A 17,728-nucleotide genomic window follows, 5' to 3' on the forward strand; every position below is an offset into this window, starting at 1 on the left:
AATTATTGTACAGAGTTTAATATTTTATAACAAGCAATTATAAAATGTAATTATGTCGAACAATGGCCTTTAGTAGAAAATACTGCTTGTTGATTTTATACATATAAATAATAATAATAATAATAATAATAATAATAATAATAATAATAATAATAATAATGAATGAATAAAAAGAAAATAATGATAATGTGTAGGCCATTCATTATTTCGTGAAACCTACCTACGCGTCAGGGGAAGAACGAAATGGACTGGGAAGCTCCCATCCCACGCTACGCTTCCACGTGCAGCTAGCTAGCTCACTTACCCTCAACATAAGCTCTTACTATGAGCTACGGCGCACGCATGCATTTGGTTTCACGATATAACGAATGGCCTATGTCCTGAATACGTTGATACTTCAAGCTATAGCTTCTACAAGATCTACAAGATCTTCCTTAGAAAGGAATGTGTTATACAGTGGAAAAGCTACCGGCTGATTCTAAATTAAATTAATATTTCAGTATAAACAACATTTTTAATACAATAACTATCATGATTGTGAAAATGTCCTCGATGTCATGTTGTAGGAACAATTGTGATTTGTACATCCGTTGATGCTTTCACTCACTATGAAGCATGCATGATATTACGTTTTCATTCTAGTCTTGAAAACGATTTTCTGTCTGGTATACAGAGTGAAAGGGGACAAATGCACCAAAATTTAAGAGGCGATTTTACATGTAAAATATAACAGAACTTTTATTATACTTTTCCTTCGATGAAGCACCGTTAAACAGGAAAAAAAAGTCTTTGTCCAATGTTTGCAGCGCTCTATTGCGATAACGGGCCGAAAGAAATGGCTGATTGCTATAAAAGCATAATGGTAAAAATAAACTGAATAGTTAGTGTCTTCAGTCTTCCTTTTGCGAAGTATACCGTTTAGCCATGAATTTAGAGTAAACAATTATGAAAATCATTAAAATAAATCTTGCAACGCAGCGCAGTTTCGCTACCTATAACAATACAGCAGAGGGGAAACGTGTGCACGAAGTCACTCAAATTGGAGTATTGAGAAGAGTCAGAAGAATTTTCTACTACGTTATCGATCATGTGCCACTGCCAATGGCGGGAATTTTGAGCATCTCTTTTAATTACGTGTAATGTTTTCGAGAAAGTTTTTTTATTCATTTTTCCTTTTCTCATTTGGCCTAGATGTAAAACATTAACTTTAATTTCCAGTTTCCACGTTTTGTTTTAAATCTGGTACATAATTTAAACAAGAAACATTTACGTTAATTTAACCTTTTCCAGTCTACAAGTAAAATTACATGTGAATAATACTGTGTGCTGTAATTATTTATTTTCAGGAGTATTAATTTAATGTAAGACAAATTATGCCAGTAAAAATTGAAGGGTTCAGAGCCATAGTGGGCCAAGCGCCATTTATTAAAAACGGAGAAAGGAAGGGTTAAAGTTAAGTGAACATCATAGTTTAATGAAAATTGATATATAATTTAGTCTGAATGTGTATATAATACTTGCTATATGTTTCCATTGAATTTTAGTAATAACTTCATTTTAACCCTTGTTTCCTACGGTTTTAGTAAATGGCGCTTGGCCCACTATGGTTCTGAACCCTTCAATTATTACATTTATGTATGTGGTACTGTAGTATAAATTTTGTATTTTGAGTACATGTCGTATTTTATCGCATATTTAAACTTAATTAAGAAGACATATACAGGTCGTGGAAAATGAAAATACAAAAGCACAGGCCTTTGCAGACATTTCGAATTTTATCGCCCTTTGCAAAAAATCATCATAATTATTATCATCATGACATGTATTAGGCCGAGTAGTCTGTTACGGTCTTATTTTCTCGCGAAAAATCTGGTTATGAAGAAAGAGGAAGACCGTGAAGAAAATATATCACGGACATGCTCAGTAGAATGAAGTGCAATAAATATGAATAAATTTAAAAGAACAGCAGAGGAAAGAGAAACATGGTTGAAGAGACAAGAAAAAGCATTTGAAACTGATTGGTTGGTTTGAGTTACAGCCGATTGATTGCTGATAGACACTGAAAGCGATGTGGAACGAGAGACCAGTTGGAGGTCATTGATTTCGTCTTTCCTCGTAGACGTAAATAGACGGATCTGCTTCTAGTTCTTATGAAGAAGTAAGAGACATGTTGCAGACCGCACAACAGTTTCTTTCTTCCTTGTTTCGTAACGGCTATCACAGTTGGCTCACTAGCGCTACACTCTTCCAGTCTTGTACAACTCAAACGTTGGCACGTTGCCACGGGAATCCCACGGAGCTTATCCCTTGGGTTACGGCAAGATGCAGTAGACTTCTGTTTACGTAATGCAAAACAGTTTTACTAATGTTAACGTACGGAAGACAGGAATGCTTTCAGGCCACTTTAAATATCGTATCGATATACATTTCATCCCAAGGCCATTAGTGATTGACTAATATTGAATAATCCAAATTTTTATGAACTCGTCAAAAAATTACAAACAGTTCAACAATGTGAACAATAAGTAACAATAATAAAATAATCTTAACAGTGTTTTAGTTGGTTATTTAACGACGCTGTATCAACTACTAGGTAATTTAGCGTCGATGGGATTTGTGATAGAGATATATTTTATTAATTTATTTGGTTGCAGTGCGTTACAATGTTGAAGGACAGCACTGACCTCCGGTCATATAGTTATCACTCACTTATCAACATATAAATACATAGGTAGTTCTTCTTACATTATATGCACACAAACACTTTTAAATTTATTTTAAGTAACTTTTAACTTATTTATTTCCATCATTCGCTTTTCTGTTACTTTCAAAAGTAGTATATTCCTAAGAATTTTATTATCTGTTCATTTGTAATTCTTGATATTTTGTCTAATACAACTTCACTATCAAAATGTAGCCACTCTCTTTTCATAAAACTGCGTTCACTTCAATTTGTCTTGACACATATTAATAATATATGCTTTATATTTTCTATTTCGCCAAATAATATACATATGTCATTTCCTATATTATCCATAAAACCTTTCAATTTCCACACTCCAATCTAATCCATGCAAAACCAATTGTAGCATTCATGTAATTAAACATTGGTTGGTTTTCTAAATCGTTACACATTTTTCTAATAATATTCAAAACATTATTTTCACTTTTATGATTTTCTCTCCACAGTTGTCTCCATAGTCCAATCCTATCAAGTTCATTTTTTTTAATTCTAGCCCCAAAATTTTGATATTCTTACCACAATTTCTCCACTACTGCTACATCTACAAATTTCAAACATTGCTGTTCTGCTGAAAGCCGAATTGAGAAGTTATAAAACTCGTTTACTATGATAGCGAGATATTTGGCGAGATGAGGCCGAGAATTCGCCATAGATTACCTGATACTTGTCTTACGGTTGGGGAAAACCTCGGAAAAAACTCAACCAAGTATTCAGCCTAAGCGGGAATCGAACCCATGCCCGAGCACAACTCCGGATCGGCAGGCAAGCGCCTTAATCGATCGAGCTACCTCGGTGGTCACAACAGTTTTACAAAATATAAAGGTTCGTATATAAATCGCTTAATTCATTCATAGTTTTCTGCCCAAGGACAGGTATTTCACTGTTCTAGAATTTTTTCTATCTTCCGCCTTCCTCTTATTTCCCCCATACGGTCCATATATCTTAATTTTGTCTATCAGCTGATCTCTTCTTCCGCCCCGAACTTTTGTCCCGTTCACCATTCCTTCCAGTGCATCTTTCAGTATGCAGTTTCTTCTTAGCTAGTGACCCAGCCAATTCCTTTTGTTCTTTCTGATCAATTTCAGCATTATTGTTTCTTCACCCATTCTTTCTATCACAGCTTCATTTTGTATTCTGCTTGTCTGTTTCACGAGCTCTATTCTTCTCCAAATCCGCATTTACAATTATTGTAGTCATCACTTCGTCGTAATGTCCATGTTTCTGCCTTATACAGCGCAATACTCCACACAAAGCACTTCACTAGTATCTTTCTTAGTTCCTTTTCCAGAGGTCCGCAGAAGATGCTCCTTTTTATATTAAAAGCTTCCTCTGCTATTGCTGTCCTCCTTTTGACTTCCTGGCAGCAGCTCATGTTATTGCTTATAGTACATCCAAAGTATCATAAATCACTTATAAAGTTAAAATTATCAGTTTTAGAACATGTAGATTAAATCTAAAACAATATGTCTCTTATGCCTGTTATTTGAAGACTACTCTTGCCCAATAAATTCACTGTGAATAAATATATGATTATTTGTACGTTTCTGATAGGCAAGACTAAATTCCTATTTTTCTATTTCACTACTGGGATGCGGTAATCATGATAGACGTATCTGTTGTTGATGTATTGTACCAAGGGATGTTGGCAATTGTTCACAGTGTCTGATTGGAAGCAGTCCAGTATCTTGATATTAGAGTTTCTTGTACTGCCCCGAAGTTGAATTCCGTAAGGCCATACTAACTTTAGAATTGTTTTTAATTTAATTGTTGCTGAGAGCGTGATTTCCGTTCAATTAACCAATGTAACTTACTGAATTTAAGACTGAGTTGTTTTAGTTTGGTTTAGATATGTTTTTTTCCCCAAGTTAGCCGGCGATCTAGATGCAATTCTTAATGTCATATCTCCAGTTTCGGGTATAATTTTACTGTTGAGTTTTACATGTAGACAGGAACTTCTTCGTGGTATAAATGTAACATATTGACTTCTGGTTTAAGTGATTTTAAATTTCAATTTTTAAGACAGCTTTCAAGTTGGATCAGATATTGCTGTACAGACACGGAATTAAAAAAAAAATGGGCCGAGCAGTACTACTCTATTAGGCAACAAGCTTCCCAAGACTGTCCACAAGTAGCATACATTTAGGCGTTCTTGTTTACTGCACATGCGCAATGCGTTGTATCTGGAACTTAGTAAAATTAGGTGGCCCAAATTTTGTTCCTGGGTCTGTACATATTGTGATGCATAGTTGGATTATCACGCTTCTGTAACAGCTGTGTCGTCTGAAAATGTGGCTAATGTTGTGTTTAAAGTAGTAGGTGGACGAGCAGTGTATAAGATATAGTGTTCCATGCATGTCAAATTCACGAATGTGCAAATTTGAAGGTTGTGAGGTAAATTCATTTCAGGACGTAGTTTTAAGAGATATGTTATGTCAAAACAAAGAAAGTCTATTTTCACAATAGCATTAAGGAGAATAAGGGAAGGATTTGTTTCAAGAATGCGCGTGTTGTACCCGCTCAGTTATGTCAAAGTAATTAATATGGCAGATTCATGTTTTTATTCGGATTATATAATTTAAAATGTGCTAAAACACAGCTGTGTCACATTAGTGATTTTATAATTTAATGTTAATAACGTTATGAGTATAGTCTAGATGTTTGTAAATAATTATAGCAACAGTTCGTTGAATGATTTTTGCATTGATATAATATTATTTACCTCTGATTCAGATTATGGCTGATATATGTATATCTATTATCAGGCAGTACATCTCACTTGACGATATGTCTCAGAGGAAAGCAATTATTGTTTGTATGCATTTGAAGTCTGATTAGTAAAATATGTAGTTAATCGGCGATGTATGCATTGGAGGGGGAAAGCAACTGGCCACCTTACCCCAGTACCTCCTGGCCTAGTTGCCTCATGAGTGATGCCTTAATGGTTTGCTTCTGAGGTTCAAATCTGTCTTCGGACAGTTGATTAAACAACAATATTATTAATGACCTCATCGCATTTAATGTTTGTATTGTTTAAAGCCTCATAATAAATAAATATTCGTGTACCTGAATGTTTCATTAAATTTTAAGTATGCCATAAACATGAATGCGACAATAGATGAATATATAAGAAATAAGAATAAAATTTTAACATATATGGGTTGTAATAAGTAGTAAGATGATAATAGAATCAAATGTTGGCGGATGATTTTTTTTATTTTAGTAGGTTATTTTACGACGCTTTATCAACATCTTAGGTTATTTAGCGTCTGAATGAGATGAATGTGATAATGCCGGTGAAATGAGTCCGGGGTCCAGCACCGAAAGTTACCCAGCATTTGCTCAGCTTGGGTTGAGGGAAAACCCCGGAAAAAACCTCAACCAGGTAACTTGCCCCGACCGGGAATCAAACCCGGGCCACCTGGTTTCGCGGCCAGACGCGCTGACCGTTGGCGGATGAAACATTTCCTGAATTTTAAACTATGTTTGAGTCTTTCACTTCCTCTTTCTCAAAACTCTAAATTTGCTCATTCATGGCTTTAGCATAGAGTACATGGAGCGATATAATATTGGTCCTAGAATACTATCTTATGGATTTCCTGACTTTATGAGATAGCGGAATTTCACTTGAAAGAATCTATCTTCTATATATGATTTGGCTAGACTATAAAATGGATGTGGCAGCGACTATTTTATTTTGAATAACATTCCGGTATGCCTTACTTCATTAAATAACCTGATTAACAACAAAAATACCACTGAACATATTCTTTGTTCTCAAAGACATTGTGTATAACATCACTTATTCCATGTATTTATTCTATGATGGAATATAGTGATCATGTAGGATGGAAAACTGTTTCAAAAGGAAAGCACTCCATAAGGTTATACACGTAACTAAATTCACATTATTCTTTATGGAAACTAAAGTCATATATTTTTTGTGATATGTAAGACCACGCGTTATTCATGAACATAAAGGTCATATTTTCCTCATAAAAGCTGAAGATAAATACTGCTTGTGGAAAGTAAGGTCATATCTATTTCTTACGGAAACTAAGGTCATAATTTTCATAAAATGAAAGGTCATGTATTGCACGTAGAATCTAATGTCAAACCATAAGCATTGAAAGTAATGATAATAGTAGTAGTATTACTAATTCGACTTTCAACTGCGGACCTTATTCCACGTTGATGGTTAAAGTGGTCATTATAAATAACAAGCAAAAAGACAATAAATGGATAAAAGATAATTTATTACGAAGTTTGGAAGAACATAATGCTACACAGAAATAATTTGTACGTTACAGAAAGGTAATTAAAGAAACTAAATAAAAAATAAAAAACGAAAGTTGTGGTTTGGATAATTTATATTTAGTTTTAAATCAGCGCGGATAATTCGAGCTATTATCATAGAAGTAACGTTTATTTGGAAAATATAGTGTTGCCACATTATAGAATTAAAATCCTTCGGACAAAATTGCCACTTACATTCAGGATTCACACTATGCAATCCGCATGCGCGAGATAAGGGACAATCTGTCTATATTTTTTCTTGCTTGTACTTACCGAATTGGACGTGTTGATGTCGATGTTGGACTTTAGGTGCTCCAGCACCTTGTCTAGGTGTCCGGCACGGGCGGCGCGCAGGAACGCCGTATTCCCGTCCGACTGCAACAAACAGAAAACTCTATTCAGGTCTTCTGTCATCACACACTTCTTAAGTCATGGAACTTTAATCTTTCTTCCTACAGTCAGAGTTGAAATTATTTTCAGCTAATTTTCTGGTAGTCATTTTCGGAATTTTAACGCACGGATACTGCTATTTAAAGCTTCTTTGCTTGTTTCAGTTACGCTGCATTGTCAATTATTACGAAGACTGAATGAAAATCAATTATAAGACTGAATTAGCGAAAGTTGCTAATGATGATAAAGCCTGATTGCTTAACAGCCAGGAGGTCCATATTTGAGAAGTTGATACAATTTAGTATTGATTATGGTGTTGTTTTTCCAGTGTTTCTTTTCAAACACTTTTTTTAGTCTGTTATTTAATAACGCTGTATCAAATTGTTATGATATCTAGATCGATAGAATTGGTGATAGCGAGATGGTACTTGGCGAGATAAAGTCGAATATTGGTCTTGTACCTGAAATTAGCCTCACAGCTAGGGAAACCTGGAAAAAATCTAATCAGAATCAGCCCAAATGGAAATCGAAGCCACGGGATTGCAGGAACTCAAATGGACGATTCATACCTATATATTTCCAATACAAAGCCAGTCCTTGGTAAAAAGTTAGTGTTATTGTGCATGTCACTTGAAAACTCGCTCAGTCCGTAGACCGGTGGATAAAAAACTAGAGCAGTCCTTTTTTAAGATCGTAATTATATTTGACACTGTTTTAAATGATCCATCCATATAATGAAATGTTGCCAAACATACGGTGCGCGAGTGAGTTGAGAGAAATGTTTTTTAATACTGTTTTATAGACTTTAAAATTGTAAGCAATTTATTGAATAAAATAGCTCCTTGTACAAAATTTATTGTCAAATTGGTCTGAAACTTCTCACAAAAATCAATTAAATGTTTATAAATAAAATTCAATTAGCGTTTATATGAAATATTACTATTAAGATTTTTTCGGGGTATATTCATATTGTACTTAGATTAAAATGTGCTGTAATGATAAATTCATGAAATAATAAAAAAAATATATATTGCGCCTATCTATTTAGACCAGGACAAAAATATAATTATTTTCTTCTCAAGTTTTTTGAACAAATATGAACTAAACACTTTGAAAACTTCGAGACAAGGAGCCTTTTTAGTGACGTCAATATAAAATATTTAAAAATATATATATAATTTCAAAACTATTAGCCCTAATGGCATCAAATTTTGTACAGGTGGTAGTATTGTAAGTCTGTTTATTTAGTTTAAATTTTACAAATTTTGGATGAAAATTGTGGAAGTTTTAAAAATCACATATTTCTCTTAAAGAAAGGATATGTTTAGTTAGTCTTTGACTAGTAAAATCTGTAGTGAAAGTGGAAGGGGTTTTTCAATAACATTGGTTGCGTCAGTATGACTTTAGTTTTTCAGATTACCATTTGAAGGGGTGAGAATGCCATAGCCCTAGGTCACAGAGACAAAATTTTACAGAAGAGCGTATTAAATGTTAAGAGTCCTATGCTATTAGGTTCGGTATCATAATTTCTTCGGCGTATACTTACGTCATTCGTTGAGTAATTTTTATAATACGAGCATTTTACTAGTAGTTTTCCCATATGTATAAGAAATGAACTCGCACAAAAAAGATTTTTGTTAAAAGTGTGGGTTTGGGCTATCTCATTCTCACCGCTTCATTTTATTGGTAATATTGTGATACTAATAATATTATGATAGTACTTTTTGAGAATGTTTTACAATTTTACTGAGCGAGAGAAGGACCGGTTTTGTGCAGAAACTTGTCCATGAACATTCCCTTAATACGTTGGCGCAAAAAACCGATCTTCCTCTCGCTCAGTAAAATTGTAATAAATTCTCAAAAAGAACTATGATAATATTATAAGTATCACAGTATCACCAACCTTTACCCTATATACACACACAACTTTTTAAGAGTGACACCCTTCTGAAATGTCAACCTATATACCTTAATCATTCTGTACAAACAAATTCATAATAATGCTGATTCTGATGACGTCACTGCGCTCTAATTTCTGTTAAAATATAAAAGCACGCTTTCACCACAAATCAGGACGAAGGGCGTGTATGCGTTCTCACCTTGTGACAGCAGAGCCACATCCCGTCACTCGATATCACACTGACCACGCCCGGTACTCAACATGTCCGTCTGACTATCACAGATTGATTTAGGCACGGAAAACTGCAAGAGAGCGCTTGCCGGGGCTCAAGATTCTAATATCCACTTGATGGAGCTACCTCATTTCTCAGTTTCCTTTCTGCTTTTTCACTTTATTAAATTCTGGTATATCAATAATTTTATTGAATTGTCAAATTTCTGTTTTCACGTAACCCAATAACAAATTACTTCGCTTTGTATGGTTACAGGGATAATCCTCAGACTCATCCGAGGTGAGAGACTTTAAAATTTCCATTACATAGACTAGTTATACTAAAAGTAGTTACAAAATTGGAGCAAGAGTATACAAACGGAATGATAATGTTAAAGAGAGAAAAAATTAAAAGTAAAGTATCCTTAAAGAAAGACAATGTTAGTTAGTATTTGACTAAGACAACCTAAAGAAAAAGCGACAGGATGTTTTTAAATCCTATTGATTGAGTCAGTATGTCTTTATTTCCTCATGTTATCATTTTATTAATCTTATATTAAATGATACTAATATAATACCCTGTCGTAGATTATTTATTTTATAGATGTACGATACTGCAGTAAATGAATATAAGATATCAACCGGACAGTTCGAAAGTGAAACAACTCTAATTTTAATGTTTTGAGAAAACATTCCTTTTTTTAAGCTACATGTTGATCTAAAAATACAATTAACACACTATAATTTGAAAATTATATTATATTAAACGTAATTAACAGAATTTTGAGTAATTTCAACGATCGTTTGATTTTTGACAGCAATATGAAGCTTTAAAATGCAGGTTTATCAAAACTTTAAATTTTGAGTTGTTTCTCTTTGAACTAACCCGTCTATATGATTATTGAATAATTCACATTTGCTCAGACATGATGGTCAAACAAACCACTTTTACCAATTTTCGACAACAATTACAATTTTTATCTAAAATTTCTGACACAAAGTGAACAATCCACAATTTTCTTTGTAACTGAGTAATTGCATCAATATATTTGAATATTTTAAATACATATTATACACTGTACTATTCGAATCTGAAGGAAACTGAGCATTTAAACTCACATTTAGAATGAAACTATTGACAAAATTTAACACTGCTCTTCTGGAAGGTTATATATTTACAGACTTACTAACTCTATTCATATAATACTGAAGTAAATTTACACGGTGAAAAAACAAATAATGGTAAAGTGTACTTTGCTAGCAATGCTTTACTGTAGCTACATATTCGATGAAATAAAAGACAGCCGAACGAGTAAATGCATCAGCTAATGAAATATCGCAGCGTTCGTGTAATCAGGATGCTCGGAAACTAGAGGACGGATTTGCCTGTATTGACTCATTTCGACTACCCGCCTAACAGTAGTGTAGGAGAAGTGGTCGCATGAGCACGGCGCTCTGCTCTGCTTCGTTCATTAGCGAGTTAAACGCGTAGACTCGTTTGAATGTTAGCGAACAGATTTGTTTGATAACGATTGTTTGCAAAAAATTTAGCTCTACACTAACATCCGTAAATTGCTACGACTGCTTTTTTACTTGTTTCATAGGGTATATCTGCAATGACTAAACTGAAGAATAATTGTTTTAAAACTATAAAACTTTAAGTTAAAACGTTAAGTGTTAAAGACCTTTAAAAAAAATATAATATACCTTAATAACAGACGGGCCCGTTTCAACATCGATGTGGTGTCATCAGTGTCCTTCGAAGTACTTAAAAAAACAATGAATTGTTTTGCAAGATACTTATTGAACCTGTCTTCAGTTTTTTTTTTTGGATTTTCCTAAGCCTCTGAGAAAAGTATGGTTATTAGCAGAAGAAATACTCTTAGACCAAGATCCTACTTCCTTCTTTCTTTTCCGTCTCTTCTCTGAAGTTCAAGTGTTTACTTATTTTGGTTGTTGATGTCTTGACCTTGATAGCAAGAATTGTGTTGTATAAGAACCGGGTCGAATTCAACCCGTGAAGGAAGGAAATCTCTCGAGACTTTGGTTCGAATGTTGATGACTGAATGATGGCATTACCAATAGAAAATCACGTCTTGTAGCCACACCTACGACTGTGAAAGCTCGTGAAGTAGCTACTCTATATACTTCCCACTCATTTTTAGTGGGCTATTTAACGACGCTGTTTCAACTACTAGGTTATTTAGCATCGTTAAAATTGGTATTAGGAGATTTTTTTGACGAGATGAGACTGAAAATTCGCCATATGATTACCCAACATTAGAATAACAATTGAAAAAAAAAACCTCGGGGAAAATAAATCCAATCAGATTGCGCCTTTTTCGGATTTTCGTTTTTCAGATTATCAGAAAGTCTTTTGAGTTTCTTTTAATTTTTATTTTATATATCATTCCGCGAAATGATTCCCTTGTATCTATATTACAATGTATATACGTACTTCTCCTCAAATAGAAGTTTTCTGAAGTAGATACATTCACATGAAAATAATAACGTGTGTAGTATATATGATCGGTTTATCGAGTTTTTGGTACTCATGTCTTACTTGGACAATGCTTGCAAACGACACTAAGCCAAGGAGATTTTATTTCTGTTATTTAAATATTATACGAACTTCCTAACTGTGTGAATCATCTGCTTAAACAAATAATGCATACATAAATACGTATTTGGAACCGATTTAAACAAATTACTTACATCATAGAAAATATCTCACAAGATATTCATTATCTGGTGGTCGAGTGATTGTAACGATCTGATACGATTTCCGGCGTTTTAAACCTCGTTATATTTCTAATATCAATGAAAACAATTTACATTGCTTATTTACGGAGGAATTTGACATTGTAATTGCTATAGCGAACATTCTCGACATGCCAAAATCTCAGTTCTTGAATAAGAGAACTCCAAATGAAATTGATAGGGTATTTCTCGCTCAAGTATAATCCTAGATGGCCCGTAGCTTCAATACTTGCCTCTGAACTCAATCATCACAGGTTAAAATCGAACGAGAGAAAAAAATACGCTCTTCATATAAAAAACACGACTTCCTTCGGAAGGGAAATGAAACTTTAGGTTGTAAGTTGCACAAAATTTATATCACCTGAAAGAACCTCATAACATTTGATCAATAGATGTAAAAGCAAAGTTCTCTAGATAGCTATTGCTCCGTCTGCTTACAATTCCTACATCAGAGTACAGATGTCTATAGCTTATCTATAAACACATTGGCGCTGTCTAATATCTGAAGTACGAAGTTAAAAGTAAAATTATTCCATGGAGGCCTAAACGGCAGCAGGATCTTAAGGCTCCCACCCGTACATCGCCATTAGTAGGAGTATGGATGCCAGTTCTACTTTCTTATCGCCTTTTCCCTGCAGAAAATATCCCTAGTACTCATTTATGTTAAAGGCTGGGTAAACTCCAGGGTCGTAGTGGCCCGAAATGATTAAATCAATGGAGAAAATCCATAACCTCATCGGACATCGAACCCATGACCTTTCGGCTTGCAGCGCAACGCCTTAACTAGAATCCTATTGCACTCTCCCTAAAGTATGAAAGATCTAAAAATTTCCATAGCTATACTTAGTTTATCGTAGATGCCGTGAGAATTACCTATGGCCTTACAGACCTCTATGATAATCGTGTGAATAATAATAATAATAATAATAATAATAATAATAATAATAATAATAATAATAATAATAATAATAATAATAATAATAATAATAATAATCTTACAAATGCCTTTTAAGGAACCGGAGGTTCATTACCGCCCTCACATAAGCCCGCCATCGATCCCTATCCTGTGCAAGATTAATCCAGTCTCTATCATCATATCACAACTCCCTCAAATCCATTTTAATATTATCCTCCCATCTACGTCTCGGCCTCCCAACTAGCATTCTATGTGCATTTCTGGATTCGCTCATACGTGCTACATGGCACTGCCCATATCAAACGTCTGGATTTAATGTTCCTAATTATATCAGGTGAAGAATACAATGCGTGCAGTTCTGCGTTGTGTAACTTTCTCCATTCTTCTGTAATTTTATCCCTCTTAGCCCCAAATATTTTCCTAAGAACCTTATTCTCAACACTCTTAATCTGTGTTCCTCTCTCGAAGTAAGAGTCCAAGTTTCACAACCATACAGAACAACCGGTAATATAACTGTTTTATAAATTCTAACTTTCAGATTTTTTGACAGCAGACTGGATGATAAAAGCTTCTCAGCCGAATAATAACAGGCATTTCCTATATTTATTCTGTGTTTAATTTCCTCCCGAGTGCCATTTATATTTGAGGGATTCACAACCAGATTGGACCAAGTCCTTCTAGAATAATTTTGAGAAACTGAGTTTTAAAATTCCTGGCTCATGCTTAGCAACCTTCGCCTTCCATAGGAAATGCTGCCTTTTGTGGAGTAACAAATGAGTTATGAACTTGGTTTGTTATGGCAATGAATAAACCTAAGTTTTCTTCATCCGAAATTGTATTAATCCACAAACTGACCACAGGTGGACTTGGTTCATTCTCGTTGAGAGTCCCTCATTTGTTACTGTTGCTCCCAGGTATTTGAATTTTTCCACCTCTTCAAAAGGATGAATTTCCAATTTTTATATCTCCATTTTGTACAATATTCTGGTATAATAATAATAATAATAATAATAATAATAGCAACAATAACAATAACAGTAATAATAATAGTAATAATAATAATAGCAATAATAACAATAACAGTAATACTAATAGTAATAATAATAATAATAATAATAATAATAATAATAATAATAATAATAGCAATAATAACAATAACAGTAATACTAATAGTAATAATAATAATACTAATAATACTACTAATAATAATAATAATAATAATAATAATAATAATAATAATACGCCCTTGTCGAACTTTAAAACATCATCCTCGCTTAATATCCTATCATAGGGATTAAGGGGATAGCGAACGAATCTCTGTAAGAATATCAGAAATATAAATGAACAATGTCGATCTGAGAAGTTCAGGAATTACCAAATTACTATATTTGAAGGTATTAAACCAAATATTGTACAAAAAAACCACTCAACCAGGACATTGTAGTGAGAATTGTTCAGCCAATCCGATCACACAGTAGTTAAGGCAACACTGTAGACTTCTTAGTCTATACAAAATCAATAAGATGATTCTACGTCCATAAAATGGGATGAGAGTAAGTAAAATCAAAATTATCAGAGAAAACGTTCTCTATAGCACTTTACTAATTAAAGTTACAAGTATCATGCATCAGCGGGATGCATTTCTCTTGACACTTATGAACTGACATTTTCAGCATCCTGGCTTGGAGAAAGCATCGAGTTGGAACTCATGTCGTATTCAGCACATTCACTACGTGGGAAGAGGTGGGGACAAAAGTCAATTAACCGAAGATGCGCGCGCATCCAGTGCAAGCCGACGCATATTATGCGTAGTGACGGCGGCCCTCGCCCAGTAACAAGTTGTTGTAGCTATGGCCTTCAGCGCTCATAGTGTTTGTTAGTGCTACGGTGACAAGGGAGTCAGTTTCAAACACAATTGTTTAGGACTAAAAATTTGCGCCAATAAGGTTTCCCAGCACAGGCTTAGACAATATGGCGACTGCTTTCCGTCCGGAAGGGCCTAGGTTCGATATTGATCACGGTGAAGAGACGCCTTATCTACGTAACTCTGAGAAATACTCTGGGATCCATTTCGCTTCTATAAAATACAGCAACTGAATGTAAAAGCACAGTCTAGTACGTACAGTCACGAAGCTTGAGGTGATTTTTTGCATTTATCGTGATATATTCCTCTAAGCGGTTAGCAACTGAGAGTACTAGGGACAATAGACTGTGCGATAGTAGTGATCCTAGTCGCTAGTAACTAAAGTTCAACTGTCATTGGATGCATTTTACCTACATATTGAGCTTCGTGACTGTATGTACTAGACTGTGGTAAAAGGTAATGCGTTGGTTGTGCAGAAAGAGTTATTTATCTAGACATTGTACAATTTCATTGGGCGTGTACGAGGAAAAGCTTAACATTTGAACTTCTTATTAACTGATAGCGGATTTTCAGTCCCTATACAGCAACAAGACGTCACGCCCCTTGGCATAAGGAGGGAGCCTACGCAATGACTTAAATGGCTTCCCTGCAACTGACGTACACGTAACGTCCAGTATCGGGACAGAAAATCCGCTGTCTGCTTATTAATATCTACAATATAGAAAATAAGACAGCGTTAAAATGCTAGCATCTGATAAGAATAAAATTATCTGACAAAATGTCGATTGTATCTCGCACATTGATTTTTGTGCTTCGTGGATGATATATTGGACGGATTACGCCAGATGAAATATAATAGATAATTCCAGTACTCCGCCCAAGAGTAAGATTCTAAAGCGAAAAAAATTATTGTATGTTGTATAATATTTTACAGAATGTAATTTTATGGGAGCTGAAGTAGCTGGGCAGATATTTAAATGCGACTATATTGTAGAAAATGCAATAGGAGAGGGAGAAATTTCACATGCTGATAGTGTGAAACAGTGGCTTAATGGTTAGAAAATAATTTCCAGAAAGTGTCTTTATCCAACAAAAATATAACTTCAAATGACTGAGATTTGAACTCAAATATCTGACGCTGGAAACCAACTAAAGAATAATTTAAAAAATGTAATTCATTAAAAGTAACAATAACACAAATTCATTAATCTGTGATTTTCACAGTATTTTTTTTACTATGGAATGCTTTCTCTAAACTGAAGATTTTCAACAGTTATCACAAGTTGCCAGTTTCTGAGAACTAAATATGTATTATATATTAATGTTTGTTAAGAAAAGAGGTAACTATCAACACCACTAGTTCTTCAGATTTTAAATGTCGGTATCCTTAACAGTAACCCTCCACACAGTAACAGAAACAGTGTTGCATATAAAATTTTTTAGGATTTTCAACTGTGTATTGAGATTAAATTTTTCAAATGATTTAAAACTTCATAGAGGTTACAGAAACCCTTATTTTAATACACATTAGAAGAAACCAAATAATAGTAGCAATTCAATCACAGTGAAATTATGAATTCTTATGTACATAACTTGTACAGGGAGTTTTTATAAATATGAGACTTTTGAATGAAGGAAAAGGACTTCCTATGCTTACTAATCGATAGCTGAGAATCAGACTGTTCTAAGTCCAACTTTTTATAAGAAAGAAATCTGTGTTTCATTGTGTTCCAGTTCTTCTCTGCATATATGAACCGAACAAAATTGTAAATATTCCTCTCCACAAGGTTGCTATGAAGCTATTCCAAATTGTTTCATGAAGCTTTGAACGTCAGAAGCTTAAAATAGCTCTTCTGAAAAAAAAAAGTAAAATGTACTTGGAACAGTCTGGTTCTGGGCCATCGAAATATATCTTTTGAGGTGTCGTAACACCGACAATTTCAACTTCTATAGTTACAGTGTAGTATAAAATCGATTTAAGAGAACAGAATCTAAAAGAAGGAATAATACGCCTTTGAAGCTGAAATCTGTAAGAAGTTCTGAAACGTTGGTGAATTTAAACCTCAAGACATGGCTGAAAAATTAAAAATGTTATTTTAAAACTAAATCACCACGGAATTTAAATAGTATTCCTTCCAAGCTTAGCTTTAGTAAGCTTTACTGTATTTTGTATTTAAAAGCTCTTTAAAGGGAAGAATTTTGTTCTGTACAACAGACATGTTATTTTTAGAGCTAAATACAAAAAAATCATGATTAAATAAGAAGCCAACTAAAAGACAAGCAGCCTCTTCGGATCTTTAAGTGTCCTCGGAACTCATTCTTATCGCGTGGCCTCTCCATCAAGTGGGTGCATGCTAATTTTCGGCTGGCACATCACGAACCCCGCTGCACTTTCGATCACACCAACTGACTCAGAGTCTTGCCAACACAATCGCAAGAAAATTCTCCGATAGTCGTCCATACTGAATGCGTATAAAATGAAAGAACACAACACTAGATGCAAGATGGCGGCCGGTGCACACGCCACCGTGTGTGACGTAGCCCTCAAGACGACTAGCGTGCAGAATCCACCACGAAGAGGAAGTACAAAGGCGCCGCCAGTCGGGCGTCTGGTATTGATTGCAAACGTCACGGCGCTATGGGGTCGCACGC

The 17,728-nt window shown here is 34.5% G+C and overlaps 1 protein-coding gene across 24 annotated transcripts in view; it reads right to left on the bottom strand.

Annotated features, from left to right (window-relative positions):
* LOC138712124 (ankyrin-2-like) overlaps positions 1-17,728 on the bottom strand; it is a 512,384-nt gene that overhangs the window by 407,653 nt on the left and 87,003 nt on the right. For all 24 annotated transcript variants that reach the window (XM_069843559.1, XM_069843553.1, XM_069843566.1 and 21 more), the window contains one exon: positions 7,310-7,411. In XM_069843559.1, coding sequence (XP_069699660.1) covers positions 7,310-7,411 — 102 coding nt within the window. The remainder of the gene's footprint in view (positions 1-7,309; positions 7,412-17,728) is intronic.

Source organism: Periplaneta americana, chromosome 13 (assembly GCF_040183065.1).
Source record: "Periplaneta americana isolate PAMFEO1 chromosome 13, P.americana_PAMFEO1_priV1, whole genome shotgun sequence".
NCBI lineage: Eukaryota > Metazoa > Arthropoda > Insecta > Blattodea > Blattidae > Periplaneta > Periplaneta americana.